General features: G+C 36.1%; 1 protein-coding gene across 1 annotated transcript; it reads left to right on the top strand.

Moving 5' to 3' along the window:
- Positions 1 to 293: 293 nt before the first annotated feature.
- LOC144368660 (vomeronasal type-1 receptor 90-like) lies at positions 294 to 1,226 on the top strand. The gene has a single exon (XM_078027819.1). It carries the CDS (start codon positions 294 to 296, stop codon positions 1,224 to 1,226), a length of 933 nt encoding a protein of 310 aa, XP_077883945.1.
- Positions 1,227 to 19,653: the final 18,427 nt, after the last annotated feature.

The raw sequence follows: 19,653 nt of genomic DNA, 5'->3' as shown, positions 1-19,653 counted from the left end.
ATTGAGAAGATAAAGAGAGAATCAATTAAGGCTCTATGTCAAAAACTTCAAGATGATACTATAAACTAGAAGTATTTTCAGTAGCACATACATGATTTGGTAATAATAGGAAAATGGCATGCGGAGAGTGTCAGAGAGACTTGAATGCTAAAGTGAGAAAAGAGTGTGTTGGGGTGAATCCACACATGTCCTGATGGTAACAGGAGAGGCTGAGATTAATGGGTGTTATACTATTCAAAATAAAGTCTTTTCTTCATTTTCTCCTAAGATATATGTGATTCATTGCTCAAAAGATGAAAATCACCAACAAATTCTATGATTATATTGGCATAAGAAATGTGTTTTTCTCTGAAGTTGGCCTTGGGATCTCAGCCAACTCCATCCTCCTTCTCTTCCACATCTTCACATTCCTCCTCCAGCACAGGCTCAAGCCTACTGACCTGATCATTTGTATCTTGGCCCTAGTCCACATAGGGATTCTGACAATTTTGGGGTACATAGCTACAGATGTTGCTCTTTCTCAGGATTTTTGGGACGACATCAAGTGTCAATCTGTCATCTACTTGCACAGGTTTCTGAGGGGCTTCTCCATTTGTGCCACCTGCCTGCTGAGTGTCCTCCAGGCCATCACTCTCAGCCCCAGAAGCTCCTGCTTGGCCATGTTTAAACATAAATCCCCACAGCAGACCCTGTGTGTCCTTGTTTTCCTGTGGGCCTTCTACATGTCCTTGAGTGCTCACTTCTCCTTGTCCTCTAATGCTATTCCCAATGTGACCTCAAATGTCATTGTGTTTTTTACTGAACCCTGCAAAATTGTTCAAATGAGTTACTTCTTCAGGCATTTATTTTCTGTATTAGGTGTATTCCGGGATATCTTTCTCATAGGGTTAATGGCCCTCTCCAGTGGGTACATGGTGGCCCTCTTGTGCAGGCATAGGAGGCACGTCCAGCACCTTCACAACACCAGGCCTTCTCCAAAGGCATCCCCCGTGCAGAGGGCCACCTGGACCATCCTGCTGCTCATGAGTTTATTTGTGCTCATGTACTGTTTGGACAGCATCTTCTCCTCCTCAAGAACTATGGGGAACAATGACCCAGTTTATTATTATATCCATATTATGGTGGCCAATGGCTATGCCACAACCAATCCTTTGCTGCTGCTCTGCACTGAAAAACAAATCATTAACTTTTTGAAATCTTTGTGGGTGAAGATAGTGCATACTTAACTAGTGATGATAAGTTTTCTTAATATGCCAATAAACTGGCTTATGAACAGTAAATTATAGCCTACAATATATGCCCTCTGGAGGAAGTTAATATGGAGATATGCATGTTTAGTTAAATCTGTTACTTTAAAAAAGTGAATAACAAATTTATATAATGTCAATTCTTTAATTTTTGAGTTAACACAAGGGCCCAACATATCTACTTGGTGTCAGCAAGTGATTGTTATGAGGTGGGACCTTCATGGCCTGGGTGAGTCATTGAAAACACATTGAGAGTATACAGCAGGTTTTAATAAGTGCTTAAATGAGCTGTATTCTTCCTAATAAATATGTCACACAAATTACCCCAATCCATCAATTGACCTCTTATTGATCTTTTAAAAAGAACTGAATGTAAGGACTCAAGTTACAGTATTTACACTAGTGCTCAAAGTAGCATTATTAATGATAGCCCATGTTGGAAATACTTCAATGCCCAAAAGCATATGAATGTATAAGCAGAACATGTCCTTGGCATACATGGGATATTATTCAGCTAGAAACAAAAATACATAAATTCTTGAGGGAATAAATCTGGTCTGCACTCTTAGAAAGGATCAAAATAGTCAACCAGAGAATGGGACCAAAATTGTATAAGGTTGCAACCCAGGTATGCATAATATGTCAAAATACTACCAACTGTCATGTAAATGCAAAACATACAAGTAAAACAAAGCTGTTGGAATTAAAAAAAAAAGATAAAGTGGTAAATTTCTTGTTATATGCATCTTACCATAACAAAAAGTGGCCCATGACTTTCTTTATGTTAAGAGAGACATGCCTGGTACTGAAGGACAAACAGCACATGTTCCTACTCTTTTGTAGAAAAAAAGTAAGTAAATATAGTAGAACAGAATGGAATGGTGGTCAGCATGGAATGGGAAGAGCAGGCAAAGGACACATGGAATGAGTTCAGTGAAGGGCACCAAAAACAGAATGGAGAAATCACTTCTGGTACTTCTCTGACCCAGTAAGGGAACTATTAGTTAAAACAACCTAAATTGGGTTTTAAAATGAAATTACCAATATTAAAAACCATTATCAGCTGAAAAGATGAAAATCATTATTACTATGTTCTGATTACTACAATTTATATACATGTACTGACTTACCATAATGTACTCCATAAAAATACATATGTAATTATGTTTTTTTAAATGAGGTTTCCAGTAACCTTCTAAACTACTGTGAAAAAAATTTCTAAAATAAAAAGAATTTTATGCTGTGATTCTAAAGATGTCAAAATATAATTTTTAGAATATTCTAACACTTTTAAGGCATTTTAGTGAATTGGATCCAAAATTTTACCTTTCTAAATATTTTTAGTCGTACTTGGAGACATTTTCTTTATTTCATTTATTTATTTTTATGGAGTGCTGAGGATCAAACCCAATGCCTCACATGTGCTAGGAAAATGCTCTACCACGAAGCCACAACCACAATCCACAAATCTTTTTTCATTTGTTTGTTTTGGCCAAGGATTGAACCCAGCAGTGATTAACCACTGAGCCCTGTCCCTAGGCCTTTTTTATTTTATTTTATTTTTATTTTGAAACAAGTTGTTTAGGTCCTTGCTAAGCTAGACTGGCCTCAAACTTGTGGTCCTCTTGCCTCAACCTCCCAAGTAGTTGGGATTACAGGTGTGCACCACCTTGAAATTTATCCGAAGATAGAGGAGGAGCTCTTGTTATGAATTCAGTTAAGCAGCGCTCTGTGCTCTGCAGTCTTTCAAGGGTATGTTCCCTTAGGTGGCAACAGTTTCTTTATTTTCTGGATAAAATGTTATATATGAGGTCAAAATGTCAAATCCAAATTGTAGAGGAACATAGGGAAAATTACTGGCCTTCATAATGTGTCATGGAGATTATGAATTTGAAATATTGTTTTAATCAGAAAAAAAGGAAAAAAATCAGAGTTGCTTTTTTAAATAGATGTACTTTATGCCACTAAATATTTCAAAAGATGAACTGTAGGAAATGTTGCAATGATATATTTTACTGTCATTACTCATATTATCATTACTCCTATCTAGTAATTTTGGCTTTAAAATTATGACCTAAGAAACAACTGAAAATTGAAGACTGGTTCAGGTAACTTGTGAAAATGCTGCACATGTATATCTCCTAAATAAAAAATATTCAAAATGCACAATAACTAATGCCTTAGTTAACAAACACATCCAACAAATTAAAATGATGGTCTACTGTGCCACAGGAGTTGCAGAAAATGACAAATGGAGAAGAAGAAATGAAACATGAAAAGACCTTTCACAAAATAAGCTCTAGAGACAGCAGGAAGGTGTCTGAAAAGATGCTCAAAAACACATGTCTCTGGAAAAATAAAATTAAAACTACCAGATTCCAATAAGAACTCAGAATAGCACACACTCACTCAAAACAATATTAACAAATACTGCTTGGTGGCAGAGCACAGGAAGAACCCTTGATTGTTGCTGGGATGCCATATACAGTCTCTGGGCAGGAGTGCTCTGGTTTTCTTTTTCCAAAATAAAGTTGCCATACGGTCCATGAATCCCACTTCCAAATTTTACCCACATTATTTGTAAACTGATGCCCACAGAAATGGTGTATGTTACTGAAGGCTGCACCTTGTCCCTCATGCCAATTGAACAAAAATGACGTGGTTTTGACAAAAAGGAAAAGCAGGTACATTATTGTTTTGCTATCAATGGAGAAGCACAGGGGGCTCCAGTCCCAGAGGATGTGATTCTGCTCATCACAGGGAACAGAGTTTCTTTTTTTTTTTGGGGGGGGGGGGTATTGGGAATTGTACTCAGGGGTCCTTGACCACTGAGCCCCATCCCCAGGCCTGTTTATATTTTATTTAGAGACAAGTTCAAGTTCTCACTGAGTTGCTTTGGGCCTCACTTTGGCTAAGGCTGGTTTTGAACTCTTGATCTTCCTGCCTCTGCCTCCTGAGACAAGGGCATGAGCCACTGTGCACAGCAGAGCAAGGATTTTAAAGAAGCCATTCAAAGGTTGCTTGTTAAGTAGTCCCTCTAGAGGAATTTAATTCACTTGTTAATTTGGGAGACAGAGGTTTCTTAGGTGTTTTGGTGCCATCCCTGAAGTCTAATTCTTTGGTTCCTGTGGTTGGTGTGTGCTCAAAGGCATCTGGTCTAGGATAGGTAAAGGTGATCTTGTTCCCCACTGCCAGGTTGTAGAGGGGGTAAGAAAAGAGAGGAAAAGAAAACATGTCCTTTTTAAAAGAAGCTTTATTGGCAAAGCACCAAAGCATGAGGTGGACGACTTGTACATTTGCAAATGTGGACAGCAGTTTCCTTCACTATCACTGTACACTGGAAGGAATACACATATTCTTTTGCAAATTTATATAGAAGAACATATGCTTTTATAAAATTTCCATTAAAAAAGTAGTAGCCTTCTCCTTAGCTCAACAATGGAAATGAAACTTAAATGTATTTTACTAAATAAAAGAAATCATAATGTAAAGGATATTTCTTTCATTCCATTTAAATCCCATTCCTGAGGAGACAATAGAGACCAAACATGAGAGGACTTGTTTTCAGGAATAGACAAAAGAGCAGCCCTGGGGTAATAAGTGGATGTGGCCTGGCACACTGTGCCTGCTATCCCAGCTGCTCAGGAGGCTGAGGCAGGACCATAAGCCCACAAGTGTGAGACCAGGGTGGGCATCACAGCAAGATGGTCTCATAAACAAATGAACAAAAAAACCCAGAAGCAACAACAACAAACAAAACAATTCCAAGGTCACTTTTCAGGTGAAGAGATTTTCTGTACTGTACGCATTAAATGGATGCCTGCCATTGTTCAAAACCATGGAATTCATTTTACAAAGACTGAACTCTAATGTGGGTAAATTAAAAGAAAGACTTTAAGAAGGAAGTGAACTGAGAAATTTTGATAAATGTGTTTTATCTTCAGCACCACATAAAAATAAATAAATAAAAATAAAGGGATTGTGTTTCATTTAAAAAAAATCGTTATACCAGTTTTACTTACCATTTAACTTCTGCTGGATCTCTAACTTGCCTAGCCTTATATTTAAAATGTGAATTAAAAAACCTACAAGATTCACTAGGCTTATGTAAAAACAGTTAAGACACATAAAAAAGTATCTCTTTTCAATCCAAGCTGCTTGGCTGACTATCTTACCTGTTTTTAGCCAGTTTTTTTACCCAGTTCCTCCCTAATGTTCCAACCCAGAAAAAAAAAAAAAAAGAGAAAAATTTTAAATGTACAAGCTTTCTTTTTTTAAAAGAAAAAAAAAGCTTTTCTTAAAAATTTCACAAGCTTCCACTAGCTCTTATCTGAGCTAAAACTACACTCTGGCCTGATTTAAAAAAAAAAAAAGTTAATATTACAGCAATGTAAGTAAGTTTTAAAATATTTTGTATAAGTTGATATATTTTTCTGGTCAGTCTTTTTGTATCTAACTATAAAAGTTTTTACATTCTGTCTTTATCCAAAGGCTAATTTCCCCAGAGTTAACTCTCAAATACATCCAGAAATTTCTTTAACACATCCTCAAGAGGATATGAATATGGTTATATTGAAAATAAATGTGGTAAGTATCAAGGACAAAAAGGTCAGCTAAACTGAAACTTTTGATTCAGTTTCCAGGATACCTACTGGATTTCTGTACCTGGCATTTCCAATTGTACAGACCTGTTTTATGTCTCTATATTATGTAGTTGACATCAAAATTTACATTTAGATAATGAGTGCTCATGAATAAAAAAAATTAAAAATTAATATGGATTCAAATAATTAAATTCAAATCAAATAATTAAATAATATAAAAATGTTTTTAAGGTTAAGGCTCTTAGGGTTTTCTAGGTGGCTAAATAATAGTTTTAATTTCTAAAAATTATCAAAGATACAATATCTATAATTTCCAAAAATTTTCTTCAACTAAAAAATGATGATTAATGATATTGATCATGTTTCTCTTATGTTTTTATGTTACAATTAAAATAAATAAATTAAATTTTACATAAAAGGGACTAATCTTCATGAGTATAGTTTCTTAAATACATAAATTAAAAATTACAGCTGATGCCAAATTGATCTCTCATTTTTTTCCAGCTATTCAAGAAACAGGATGCTGCCTCCTTCCTTTACTGCCTCCTTCTTTAAAACAGGATTTACAAAAAAATAATAAAAGGTTGTCAACAGTAATTGTAAATCAATTTTTCACATTTATTATGTAATTGTTATTAATATTTTTTGTTAAAACAACTTATACTTTTACAACAATAATTGTTAATTGTAATAAAATTATATGTATTAAAGTAATGATATTGTCCTCATTTTTTTAGGCTATGATATATTGCCTTTTGCTGACATGTATGCTCAGTTAATTACTAATGATTATAACAAAATTTTATCTTTGACAGACATGGACATTCGTGTTTTATATATTACTTACAAAAAAGACTCCACATCTTCAATATTTACAGTTTTCATCCTACTATCAAGCTGTATAACTAAATTTATACTACCTATTAATTTTCACATAACTCATAATGGATTATTATCTTTGTTATCTCTGGTAACACATTCTCCTTCTTCCTTGATTTCTACTGTTCCTTCTGTAGATGAAATAACAATGTATACAGAAGGAGGTAAACAAAAATAATATCTGAGTTTACTGATGATTAATGGACTATTATACTCGATCCCAAGTTTCTCCACAACAAGCTGAGTTCACTACATTGTCCTGGCACTAAGACTGTTGTCTGCTACTTTAAACAAGACTATAGATTCTCAATACGTAACTAAACTTCTTCCTCATATTTTCATAGCTGTGTTATGGCCTTGTTTGGATTCCAATTTACTATATCTGTTTTTAGCCCTTTAAAATCTTTTGCAGCATAATTTGTCTCCTATCTTTCTCTCTCATATATTCAGCCACAACAAAATTCCTGAACCTTTGATGAAAGGTAATGCTAATTCAGATAAAGCTATAAAATTTCATTTATTTTCATAGGCTATAAAATGCCATGGATTTTTTCATCAAAATGCTCAATCATTAATAAAGATGTTTTCTCTCTTCACAACAGGCTCATGCTATAGTTAACAACTCTTCTTATTGTATATGCTTTTGGGCCTCTATGCAGAAGTCTGTAAGTCCATGAGACCTACATTCTAATATGCTTTAAAAATTAATGTTACCCATTTTCCTCCTTTTTAGCCTTACTCCTTTCTTCATGTTCCCATTGATACTCATTCTGGGTTCACCTGGGCTGGTGCCCACAGGTCTAAAAAGCTATCTACTTGCATTTTTTACTTATTGCTTTGTTTTGCCACCATGGGAAAGCCTGCTCATTTAAAACTGGACAATGCCCCCCACATATACATCTCATGCTTTTGCACAATTTAATAATCAAAGTAATATAATTTTGTATCATAATATTCCTAATAATCCTACTGGACAGACTTTTGTTAAATGAGCACATTGTACTCTTAAAACTTATCTTTTTAAACAAACAGAAAAAAAAGAAATCTAGCCTCTCTCATATTAATAATGCTTTAGATAATATTTTATAATTGGTGCAGTCTATATGCAATAAAAATAGTCACAATTTGTCATCTGCTTTGGATAGACATTTTATTCCCAAACAGCCATTACAAAAATTTTATCCAGTTTAGATACCAGCTCAGGGTGTGAGTCCTACCAATTACATCATGGACTTCACAACCTGATCCTCAAGTTTCATTTGATTGTGGATGAGGAGAATCTCACCAAACCAAAGGAAAAGGATCACTCTCCTCAAAAGAGAAGGTACTCTGAAAGATGATTCCAAGCTACTAGACTTCCAGGGACTTAGGAAGGTATGAAATCATTAACAACCTCAGCTCAACAGCTGTTGGCTCAAATAGGGTTAAAATATACTCCAGAAAACTTAGTTACTGCTTTGAGTACTACACTCACACAAACTCTGTAAATTTTTCTGTCTTAACAATGCTGTTGTTCTGTTGTTGGACCCCAGCTATGAAAGTTCAGTATAGTCTGACTCCTTCATTTCTAAAATCCATTATAATATCTGGGTTTGCTTGGCTGAAATTGTCATAAACCTGCAAAAATGTCTCATGGTACCCGTTGTCCTCAGAGCAGGCTGTGTTCTTACCATCCCCACAGAATTTAATAGGCCACCATCCTGCATAATGCATTCATAAAAGGTCTTTTCCCCTTGATGGAAACTGTGATGATTCAGTAAACTTCTCTCTAAGGCACAATTGAAAGCCTTGTGATTTTCCTTAGTGAGTGTCCCTGGACTAGGAGTCAGGGCTTATAAAACAACTATGAAATGGGCCTGTGGTGTACTAAAAAAATATTAATCTTACTTCTATGGCAATCCAAATGCTTAATGAAGAACAAAAACAACATTATTGAGTATTCTAAACAATTGGGCCACAATTGATTATTTATCATTACATAATAAAGGATCTCAGGAGCTTAATAATATGTGTTGTTTTAACTTAAGTGATAACAGTAATTCTATTTCAAAGAAGTTAGATTACTTTAAAGACATCATTGATAAGGTATTACAAGATGATGGAGGTTTAGAGTTAATGGATTGACTAACTTCATGGTTACCCAACTTTACGTGGGTCAAACAATTATTCCTAGGTGGATGTGTACTAATACTGGGATTGTTATGTGTCGGTTTCTGTTGTCAAAGCCTACCCTAATTTTGACTCCACCAGCATTAAGAAGGAAACAAATGTTATTTATCCAAAAGGCTTTAAGAAAACAATAAAGGGGAGCTGTAGTGTTCTGTGCTTAAGGTTAGGGTCTCTGATAAACTTTGTGATTGTGGCATTGCTGGCTACGAAGTTTCTGTGCAAAGGTACAGAATGCCTGGCTGCTGGGGAACTTCCATGTAAAAGACACAGGATGCCTGGCTGCTGTAGCAGTGTTTTTAAAGAGGATTTTGACCTTGATCTTAGGCACTTAGCTTCTGGAAAAAATGAACTTGCTTGCTTGGTAATTACAATGTCTCACCAATCTTTGGGACTCCGGGATCTGCCTGCTAACAGTAACTTGAGACAATGAACTTTCTTGAAAACTGCATAAACCTAACATTGCATAATGTAACTGTGAAATATAGCTGTAAAATAAGCAACCTTATTGACATCCTAAACAATAATGTAGTTAAGGTACTAATGACCTAATGTAACCTGTTGATATAAATAAAGCTTAGCATCTGGCCTCTCAGCAACTTTGCCACTTTCCTGCCTTTACTCATTGTCTCTGTGTCACCCTTTATTATTATTTCTTACACTACTCTAAGATTTCATTTCACTCCTGTTAGCATGGCAGCTATTATGAAGACAAACAACAATAAGTGTTTGTAAGGATGTGGGGGAAAAGGCAAACTCATACATTGCTGGTGGGACTGCAAATTGGTGCAGCCAATCTAGAAAGCAGTATGGAGATACCTTGGAAAACTGGGAATGACCCAGCTATTTCAGTCTTTGGTGTATACCCAAAGAAATTAAAAACAGCATACTACAGGGATACAGCAAAATCATTGTTTATAGCAGCACAATTCATAAAAGCTAAACCGAGTATCTAACTTAGATGTCTTTCAGTAGATACATGCATAAAGAAAAGGTGGTATATATACACAATGGAATATTATTCAGCATTGAAAGAGAATAAAATCATGGCATTTTCAAGTAAATGGATGGAGTTGTGTAATATGATGGTAATTGAAGTTTGCCAATCCCCCCCAAAATGCTGAATGTCTTCTCTGATATAAGGATGATGATTCATAATGGAGATGGTGGGGAACGTGGAAGGATTAGATAAGGTTTAGATAGTGCAAAGGGTTGGGAGGAGAGGGAGTGGGCACAGGAGTAAGAAAGATGGTGGACTGAGATGGACATCATCACCCTAAGTATATGTAAGAAGACACACACACACACACACTAAAACAATGGTCCATTCCTCTTTGTAACTTCAGGTTTTCTCCAAGAAGCTCATAGAACAATGGTCCACTCACACTATTCTTCTGCTCATCAGTTGCTTTGCCTTCCTGTACAGTGCAGACTCAATCATGTCATTGTTCATAACTATGACATGGAGAAATGACCTCATCCTAGTGTGCATCCACAATGCTGTGGGCAATGGTTATGGCACAATCTGTCCTTTGGTGCTGATCAGTGTAGACACTCAAATAATAAAAGTTTTGCAATTTAAACAGAGAAACAAAATGAGATTCTGACAAAACTGGCCTAAGACAACTTTGCCCCTCTCATTAAGACAATTTTCTCTACTTTATAGAATTATCCTTCTGAATGAAAAACAATTCATGTAACATATTCAATTTTAGATCAGTAAAAGTAATCTATATCACTACTAGGCCTTGTGTATAATTCTACCCTATATCTGCATGACAGTCTTGATTTACACCCATGGATTTTTACAGTTTCTTGTTATTCTGTAACTCAGACTTTTATAATATGTATACTTTCTTTGTCCTGCATTTTATTTCTTAAAGATTCTCTTAATGAAGTTCCACTTGAGATATATTGTTCTTTTTTCTCTTAGAGTAGCTGTGCTGTAATTGCTCCACAATCACAAGCAGGCATTTGGAGTATAGCTGTAAGCCAAGCCACACAGTAGGTAAAGCAGAAGCTTTTAAGTCTGAGGCCATTCTGGGTAAATTGGTGAGACTCTGTCCCAAGGCAAAAACAGAAGGAAAAAAAAGGCTGGTAATGCACTTGAGTGTTAAACCCTCTCTAGATTCATTTTCATGTACAGATAATAACAACAATAAAATAATAATAATAATAATAATAATAATAACAATAATAATAATAATATATCACCATCTTTTTTCTGAACAAGATAACCTCCATGGCTAGTGAGAAGCTTGTGTGTTCTTTCTCCCTATCCCCTTGTCATTATCTTCAATGCATTCTTATGAATTTCTTCAATTTCCACTTATTTTGTATCTCAGACCCTTATTCTGGGGTTGTTTTATTTCTTCCTGCATTATCTTTCTTGATAATTTTTTATTTCTTGAGAATTAGTTTTTATGTGTACCATAAAAACCAAGTAATGCTGATACATCCTACAACATAGATCAATCTCAAAAATATTAAACTAAGTAAACAAAACCAGAAAGAGTAAATCATATATGGTACAATTCCATTTATGTGAAGTATCATCAGTTAATTAGTAAACTCACAGATGGAAAGGGAACTGGTGGTCACAAGGGCTGAAAGGATGGTGGGGAGAGTTTTATTAATGATTCATGGTTTTCTTTTGTGGTCAATAAAAGATTAGAAAGAAAATAAAGGTGGTGATTACACAGAAATATTGGGATGGTCACTAAATTTTAAAAGTAAAATTATCACTATTAGCAGAATTTCACCTTGCAAAAAACAAAACAAACAAACAAAAAATACAAAAGTCATTAGAAGTCTACCTTGTTGCTAGAGATACTATCACATGAAGACAACAGCCACTGGGAAGCTACAGGCTCCCCCATGTCCTCTGGATCCTTCACTCAAACCTTGAGTGGTAATTCTGGCTTTCAGGAGTTTGTACCCTAATATGTGTCAGGGCCTATTCCAGGTTCTTTATATACTTTAATCCTTAGCTTCCTCCAAGGTCTTACAGCATGCTTGGAGGAATCCTTTTTTAATTTTATTTTAATTTTATTTTATACTGGGGATTTACCCAGGGGTGTTTAGTCACTGAGCCACATCCGCAGAACTTTTTATTTTTTTATTTTTGAGATACAGTCTTCCTAAGTGCTACAGTCTGGCTGGGCACAAAATAACTGAGTCACCACAAAAGCCTTGTAGAGTCAAACAGCAACTCTTTATTTCCAAACTCTCTCCGGCACTCTACACATGTTCTGGGAAAATACACTACACCGTGCTCTGCCTACCAATTCTCTCAGAACTCCAAGAGAGAACTCAATGGGAACTCCAGGAGCGGGTGCCTGAGGCAGCAGGATACACCCTATTCCCAGCAGAATCCACCCTAAACCTGGAGCCACCCTAATCCAGCAGGATCCACCCTAAACCTGGAACCGCCCTAATCCCTGAGCAGGGTCACCTTTCAAAATGCCATGCGTCATTCCTACTTGGCTATGGCTCTCAGCACCTAAGTTGTTTTAGCCTCAATATGTTGATGAGGCTCACTTTGAATTTGTGATCTTCCTGCCTCAACCTCCCAGGCCACTGAGATTGCAGGTCTGAGCCACCACACCATGCAGAATCCTAATTTTACATATGATTAAATTAAGACTGAGAGACAAACTGAATGTATCAATGTCACCCAACCTGCAAACTATGGATATGACTACTCATATAAATTCTAAATTAATCATTTGCATATGAGAATAAAAGGCCTATAAGTAGTTTTTATTCTAAATGAAGGAGGCAAAATGAAGGTATTTCACAGGGGCACCAGGAATATGTTGAGTGTGATGTTAGTGTTCACTGTCATGATTGTGGCAATGTTTCATATAGACACTAATATATCAAAACTCCACGCATTGTTCATTCAATGTGTGTAGTTCATTGTGTATCAGTTTTACCAGAATATTTTTTTTAATTAATGAAAGATCTGAGCATACAATTGAATAATGGGGATTTATAGATGCATAAAAGACAGGAAAATTTGCTCAATATTATGGGTCATAGTGAATTTCAATTAACACACCCATAGCATTGCTAAAATTCAAAATTATGACAATGGCAACTGCTGGTAAAGGCAGAGGACAAGAGGAGGACTCAACCATGGCTAGTGGGGTCACAACACTGTGCAGCCCACTTGGGGAGAGAGTCTGCCAATTTATTATTAAGCTGTAGTCATACCATATCTTTTTTTGTGGGGAGAGGGTACTGGAGAATGAACTCAGGGGCACTCATCCAGTGAGCCACACCCCTAGCCCTCATCTTACTCTATATCTAATGACCACATTCTAAGTGTTTGTCAAATTGAGTTGAAAGTGGATGCCTATATAAAATTCTGCATGCAAATGTGTGCAAATTCTTGGACTAGATATGTGGCTCTGTGGTAGAGCACTTGTCGAGAGAGAATAAGGTCTCAGATTCCATCCCCAGCATCACACACACACACACACACACACAAATCTAATTTCTTTATTGATAATTGCCAGGAACAGAAAGCAACCAAGGTATACTTTAGCAAATTTACATATTATTAATCAAAAAAATGGACAGATTCATTAACTGGATTGTGCTTCAGCCATGAGAGAGTAATGGGCTGACCAACATAGAAAGACCAGAAGGGGAGTTAAGAAGCTAAACCACAGAAAGCAACAAGGTTAGGGGTTCCCTGGGATTTGGGGGGAATAGAAAAGGATGACAAGAAAATTACTGGGGCCTTTGGATGTGCAATGCATTGTGTAAGATACCAATGTTATGCCTATTCATGACTGTGCTTCTCCCAATAGTTAAACAACTGCACAGTCAGGCAGGGTGAGCAACCTGTAATTCCAGGGGCACGGGAAACAAAAAAAACTAAAAGTTCAAAGACAGGCTCAGCCATTTCTTGAGGCCTTAATCAACTTAGACAGACCTTGTCTTTAAAGAAAATATAAGAAGGGCTGGGGATGTCGTGCAGTGGTTAAGCACCCCTGGGTTCAATCCTCAAAATGAAGGAAATAAAGAAAGGGAAGGAAGGGAAGAATGGAAGGAAAGAAGAGAGGGAGGGAGGGAGGGAGGGAGGGAGGGAGGGAGGGAGGAAGGGAGGGAGGGAGGAAGGGAAGGAGGGAGAGAAGGAAAGAACAACTGTACAAGTAGGTTAATAAATACAAATACATCTATACTGATATAATTATACAGTTTTGGTAATTATATCAAATGCATCAAAGAAATGCAAGATTTAAAAACTAGGAGAAACCATGAGTGGGGAGCAGGCACCCAAGCACATAGTCCAGGCTCATGGGTTTCATTATTCTGAGAACCTAAAACTGTTCTAAAAAACAAAGTTCATTAATTACAACAAACTGAACGAGCTTAGGGTTTTTCCATCTCAGCCAAACCCTAGTCCACAACTCCCTCTTGATGATTAGAAAATGTGTATTTGCACTGAGAATTAAAGAGTTGTAGCAGCCCTGTCTTCCTTGGACTCTATTTCCCTGTGAGGTTTTGCTGGTTCTTTCCTCTCAGTTGCTCAACCAAGTCCATGTTCACAACTTTTATATTCTTTACAAAGAAAAGTGAACAAAGGACTTCAGAAGGACACTACAACAGTAGATATACAGAGTGTTCAAATTTTTTTCCATCAGACAACAGTGACTCAGTATCCCTCTGTTCCATAATATGTGATTCCTAAGGAACATTTGCTCCCAAATGACCTTCTTACACTAATGATTGAAACAGTGGCTCCTGTTATTATGAAGACAAAGTTGTTGATCAGAGTTTGGGCAGATATTTGCTTTTGGACAGCCTCACACTGTTACTTTATTTTTCTAATGACATAATACTTTGCTCATAGGGACAATCCATTTCTGGACTTTGCACATGACAGTGAGCTTCTAGAAGCAGGGATCAGGGCCTGTGAATCACTTCTGACCAGCACAAGGTCCTCACTGTCCTCACAACTGTGTTTAGTAGAGGTGGACACAATCAGGGCCATTCAGGAGCTTCCCTCACGTTTCTTAGCAAGAGTTAGCAGGAAAATGTTCTCATTTTTGGGTGCTAGAATGACAAGGAAAGAGTTCCATGTGACTGACCTTCAAGGTCCTCATGCTGTGACTAATCTGAAATCTGCCAAAGCTGAAGAAATTACCTCCAGACACAAGTGTGGCTCATGGGCCTCTCGAATGGGTTTTGTCTTTAATGAAGGCAATATGCTGCTGCATATTTTGCATGGCTTAGGTGAGAGAAGTGGAGACATGGACAACAATAGGGGACAATTTGAGGACCTACAGCTATTAATGGCAGTAAAAATTACCAAAATGAAGAGAAAAGTGGCTCCTTCATTGAGAAGGCCTTTAACCTGTCTTCATGCCCAACTGGAGAAACTCCTTAGTCATGAATTCTCCCTTCCCTCATTTCCCTTCCTTCTTCCTAATTACCTCCCAACTTTTATCTATTCCTGGATTTCTTGCTAGGAGAAGATGACACACATCACTATCCATATTTTCTTCTCAAGTTTAATGCATTTAGAAATCAAAACTGCCTCTGAGGCATATTCATTTTATAGGGGTGTCATTACTCAGAGCTGACATATCTGAGAATGTAAATATGACATTAGTTATTTTTGTTTGGTCACTTTATTGTATTCCAGGCCAGGACTCTTTGGCATCAGTAGAAGAGCCCTTCAACTTGTTTGCTATGAATTCTATGCAAATAATAACCAAGTGTACTCTGACCTTGAAAAGTGAGAGCTACATGTAAAAAGTTTTCATCCAGATGATGCTTGTTTACTATTGCCTGATAATAGAAAAATGTATTTTTTTTCCTCTGGGGACTCCCTCCCTGCCTACTGCAAGACAGGTGCTGTCGGACTTCATTTGCAATACCTAGATTATCAGTCCACCAAGAGATGAGCTAACGCTGTCCGTCCCATAAAACCTCATCTTGGAAGCCTCAGCTCTGTGGAAAGAGGAGGCAGAGGAGACTGCATTGTCAGAACTGGAGCCATGCATTTTGAAGTCTGCCTCTTACTACTTCAAATCCAGGCACAGGTATTTATTTCTAATGTGCTACAGCACTTATTTGAATTTGTAGTATGATTTATCTGAATTTTCATTCTCTCATTTTAAAATTCATAATATTGTTATTATTTATAATATTACAAATATTATTATCTTACATGAGTGATTTTTTCACCATAAAGACTCATAATTTATAATAATTTAAAAGGCCAGCAATTTTTAGTGATACATTATTTTCCAGAACTTAAAATGTCACTAAACCTCATTTGGCAATTTATAAGCTCACAGACTCACCTGCTAAAAAACATTTCTAATATACCTTATTTTGAGTAGCAACTTCCAACAAAATGTGTAGTGTATATTTACATGAAAAAAAAAGACACTGTATTCTTTCAAATGGTCCTTGGTACACTACATCAGATTTACTTTATATTCCTCTTTTTTGCACATTGATATTCAGTGGAGTTGCATTTATGCTTTTTAAATTGTCCTAAAAATGCAGGGAGACAGGAAAATAATAGAATAAACAAGTTTGTAATAAAATAATTACATACTATACTATATGCTACATATGGTAATACTATACTAAGGGTTGGCATATTGAAAAATTTCTAGAATTTTTCTTTTCTCCCAGCTGTTCTATGAGCTGTAGTTACTCTTTATTAATGATAATCATTAACAAAGTTTATAGAATTTGAGAAAATTTTCAATCAGCAGAAGGAATTGTGCATAACTTTCCTAAGCATATATACAGAAACAAACCAGTGAATCTTAAATCAAGTACATCCACAAGAATGGGTCTCTAATAGAATAAGCTATATTCCATGCTTCTATAATTATATCAAAATGTATTCTACTGTCATGTATATAACTATAATGAAACAAAAATACAAATTTTTACTTATATTAAATGTATTAATGCTTCTAGAATTAAAATGACAAATTCCTTTGTTATAATTGCACTGAATTTCTTGCAGTAAAGAGAGCAGTTTATAGTAATATACAGAAAATGCCTTTATCTTTCCAAGACATTTTTTTCTCTTCTAAAATATTTTCCATCACTCCTTCCACCAAAATCTTGACTAATGATATTCTGAATTGAAAAATTCCTTCACAAACACTTTCAAATTAGTTTTGTTCGAGTCACTGAATTACAACAGACTTCACATTTGCATTTTAATTAAAGTAAATTAAGCAAAATCTTCAGAAATTTGTGATTTAGAAGAAGGAAATGGTGACTGGATTATAATAGTGGAGACTGTTTGCATCCTGGTTTGCACATATCTAATTATGGCCACTGATAGGAGCATGACTTAAATTTGGAAACTTGTTGGTATTTCATGAAGGTGACAAAAGGCCTGGTGTTTCAGGGCCTGAGTGAATATGCTGTAAGAGGAGTCACATAAGGAATGCTCTATAAGGAATATTCCAGAAGACTTCTAGCTTTTCTTAACATTGTTCATGGGGGCAGTCCTTTATTCTTTTTGATGATGGGTATTCTAACTGCAGTGTGACAGGCTGAATTGTCAGGTCTTGATACCTAAGCATTAGCTATAGGTCTACCTTAAAGTTGAATCATTCACTGCATTTAATATGAGTCAGTATGTAATCTATTTCCTTGCGTACCTCCTGAGATGTTAAAACACTGGTTATTTTCTAGTTTAAAGTCCAATTTTGCTGCTTTCTGCACAAATAGCCCCACTGGGTCTCCAGGTCTGAGCCTGTGACAGCACTCCTCCTGTTCTCTCTTCTCCTAACCCTGCAATGCTATCTTCTGTTCTACTTTAGAAAACACACAAATAACTTGTAGAGTAAATATCCCAACAGCCAAAATTAGTGTGAACTCCTCTTTTCTTTAGATTCAGCTTTTTTTTAAAGATTTTTTTTTCATCGTAGTTGGATACAATAACCTTATTTTATTTATTTATTTTTATGTGGTGTTGAAGATCAAACTCAGTGTCTTGCACATGCTAGGCAAGCACTCTCCTGCTGATCACAACCCCAGCCCTGGATTCAGCTTTTTAATTAAAAGTATCTGAAGAGCCTCATCCTGATGCTATTTTATTGGTACACTCTGAGATAGTCTCTTTGCCTTGCCATGACTGAAACTCTTGTGTTTCTGTATTAATGTTTATGCATTTTGCCTGTATTTCATAAGCATTATGTCAAGGATATGGACTCTCAATAACTCTGCCTTCCATTAGGAAAGTTATTTGGATAAAATTTGAAAGTATAATAAAAATTACATTATGTATTCCATCATTCTCACTGCTCATATGGAGACTCTGGAAAGAGTTATAACAACTTTCACAATGTTGTATAGACAAAAACTTCATGTCCTGAGATTAAAGATTAATGAGATTGAGTGAGATGCCAGAATTAGAGTCATGGTCCTGCTATTCAATGTGCTGTTTACCATGTACATCTGAAAAATCAAGTGGGTTGGAGACCAGCTCCAACAGAGGGTCTCAGGAGACGAACGGATGGGAGTCGGTGAAAGAGGGGGTGGAGAAACAACAGACACCAAAGTGAAGGTGTTGATCCCAATCTTTACTTGTGAAGTTGATCATATATACTTTTCATTTTGCCAGGCTCACAGTACTTTGTGGTTACAAAACAGGAATTATTATTCAAAGAAACAAAATATTATGTAGTTACAATTAGAATAGAAGAATATATCTTGGCTTATGCATAAGCAAGCATTTGTACTTTCAGTTCACGTTTTTCTTTGAGCTGTTTCTGCTTAGTTAACTTTTAATAATAGTTACAAATGTCCCAAACTATTGGCCTATACCTTGACTATTCTTTCTTGACTTACTGACTGGAACCGGTGCTGGCAAGTGGTTGACTTGTTATTACTTTTAATCAAACAAAAGTAAGAGCACAAATCATTGTGCACAGGAACAAGAACAAGTTGCCCAGTACTAAGCACTAATCTATCTTCTTAACATTAATTTTTCTTCTCTAGATTTTAATTTAATTTCTCAAAAACTTCCTTGACAGGAATACAGGGAATTTTTCTTTAGACATTAACAATTTACACTCCACAGCTGAATCATTGCATTTAGAGCAAACAGATCTATGCTTTAGAAGTAGTTGCATTAATTGGGAAAGTCATGATTTTTCCTTCATACTTAATGGTCATATGAGAGATCGCAATTATACTTATTAAAGGAATACAAAAACAAATCAGCCCATTCCCAGAAACATACTGCACTCCTCCAGAGGATGGATGCCTTGCGCCATCCACCTCAGTAGGGCCTTGCCATTGCCTGAGTCAGGGGAGGGGCGCAGCACAAGTGAAAGACAATTGATGTCAGTTCCCACTTCTGAGCAACTAAACTTCTCTTAGTACCTGACTGAATAATTTGTACAGGACATTCCTAGTAAGGCATCCCCCATTACTATTGAGATAGCAGGGCTATTTTCTCTAATACAAAAGACTTATGAGAATGAAAACATACTGTGGTATTACTTACATGGATAAGAACTGTGAAGAAGATCCCACCAGCTGTGTTCCTATTTTCCTGGAATATATATGGAATGTGAAAACATCTATATTTATTGCATGTAGTAATTTGAAAGTTTGAAGAAATAACTGTTCAATACTAACAGAATCCAAGGATCAATGTTTGTCAAAGAAAACCAACCATTTCTTAAATATGGTAGGAAATCCTTAATATATCACATTTACACTCCACACTAAGATTAGAGACAAAAAGTTAT

The sequence above is a fragment of the Ictidomys tridecemlineatus genome, chromosome 11, assembly GCF_052094955.1.
Source record: "Ictidomys tridecemlineatus isolate mIctTri1 chromosome 11, mIctTri1.hap1, whole genome shotgun sequence".
NCBI classification, from domain to species: domain Eukaryota; kingdom Metazoa; phylum Chordata; class Mammalia; order Rodentia; family Sciuridae; genus Ictidomys; species Ictidomys tridecemlineatus.
The sequence above is the reverse complement of the archived record's forward strand: the minus strand, read 5'-3'. Positions and strand labels throughout refer to the sequence as shown.

Bases quoted from the DNA above. Each gene is read 5' to 3' on its own strand.
- LOC144368660 (XM_078027819.1), top strand. From the start codon at position 294: ATGAAAATCACCAACAAATTCTATGATTATATTGGCATAAGAAATGTG.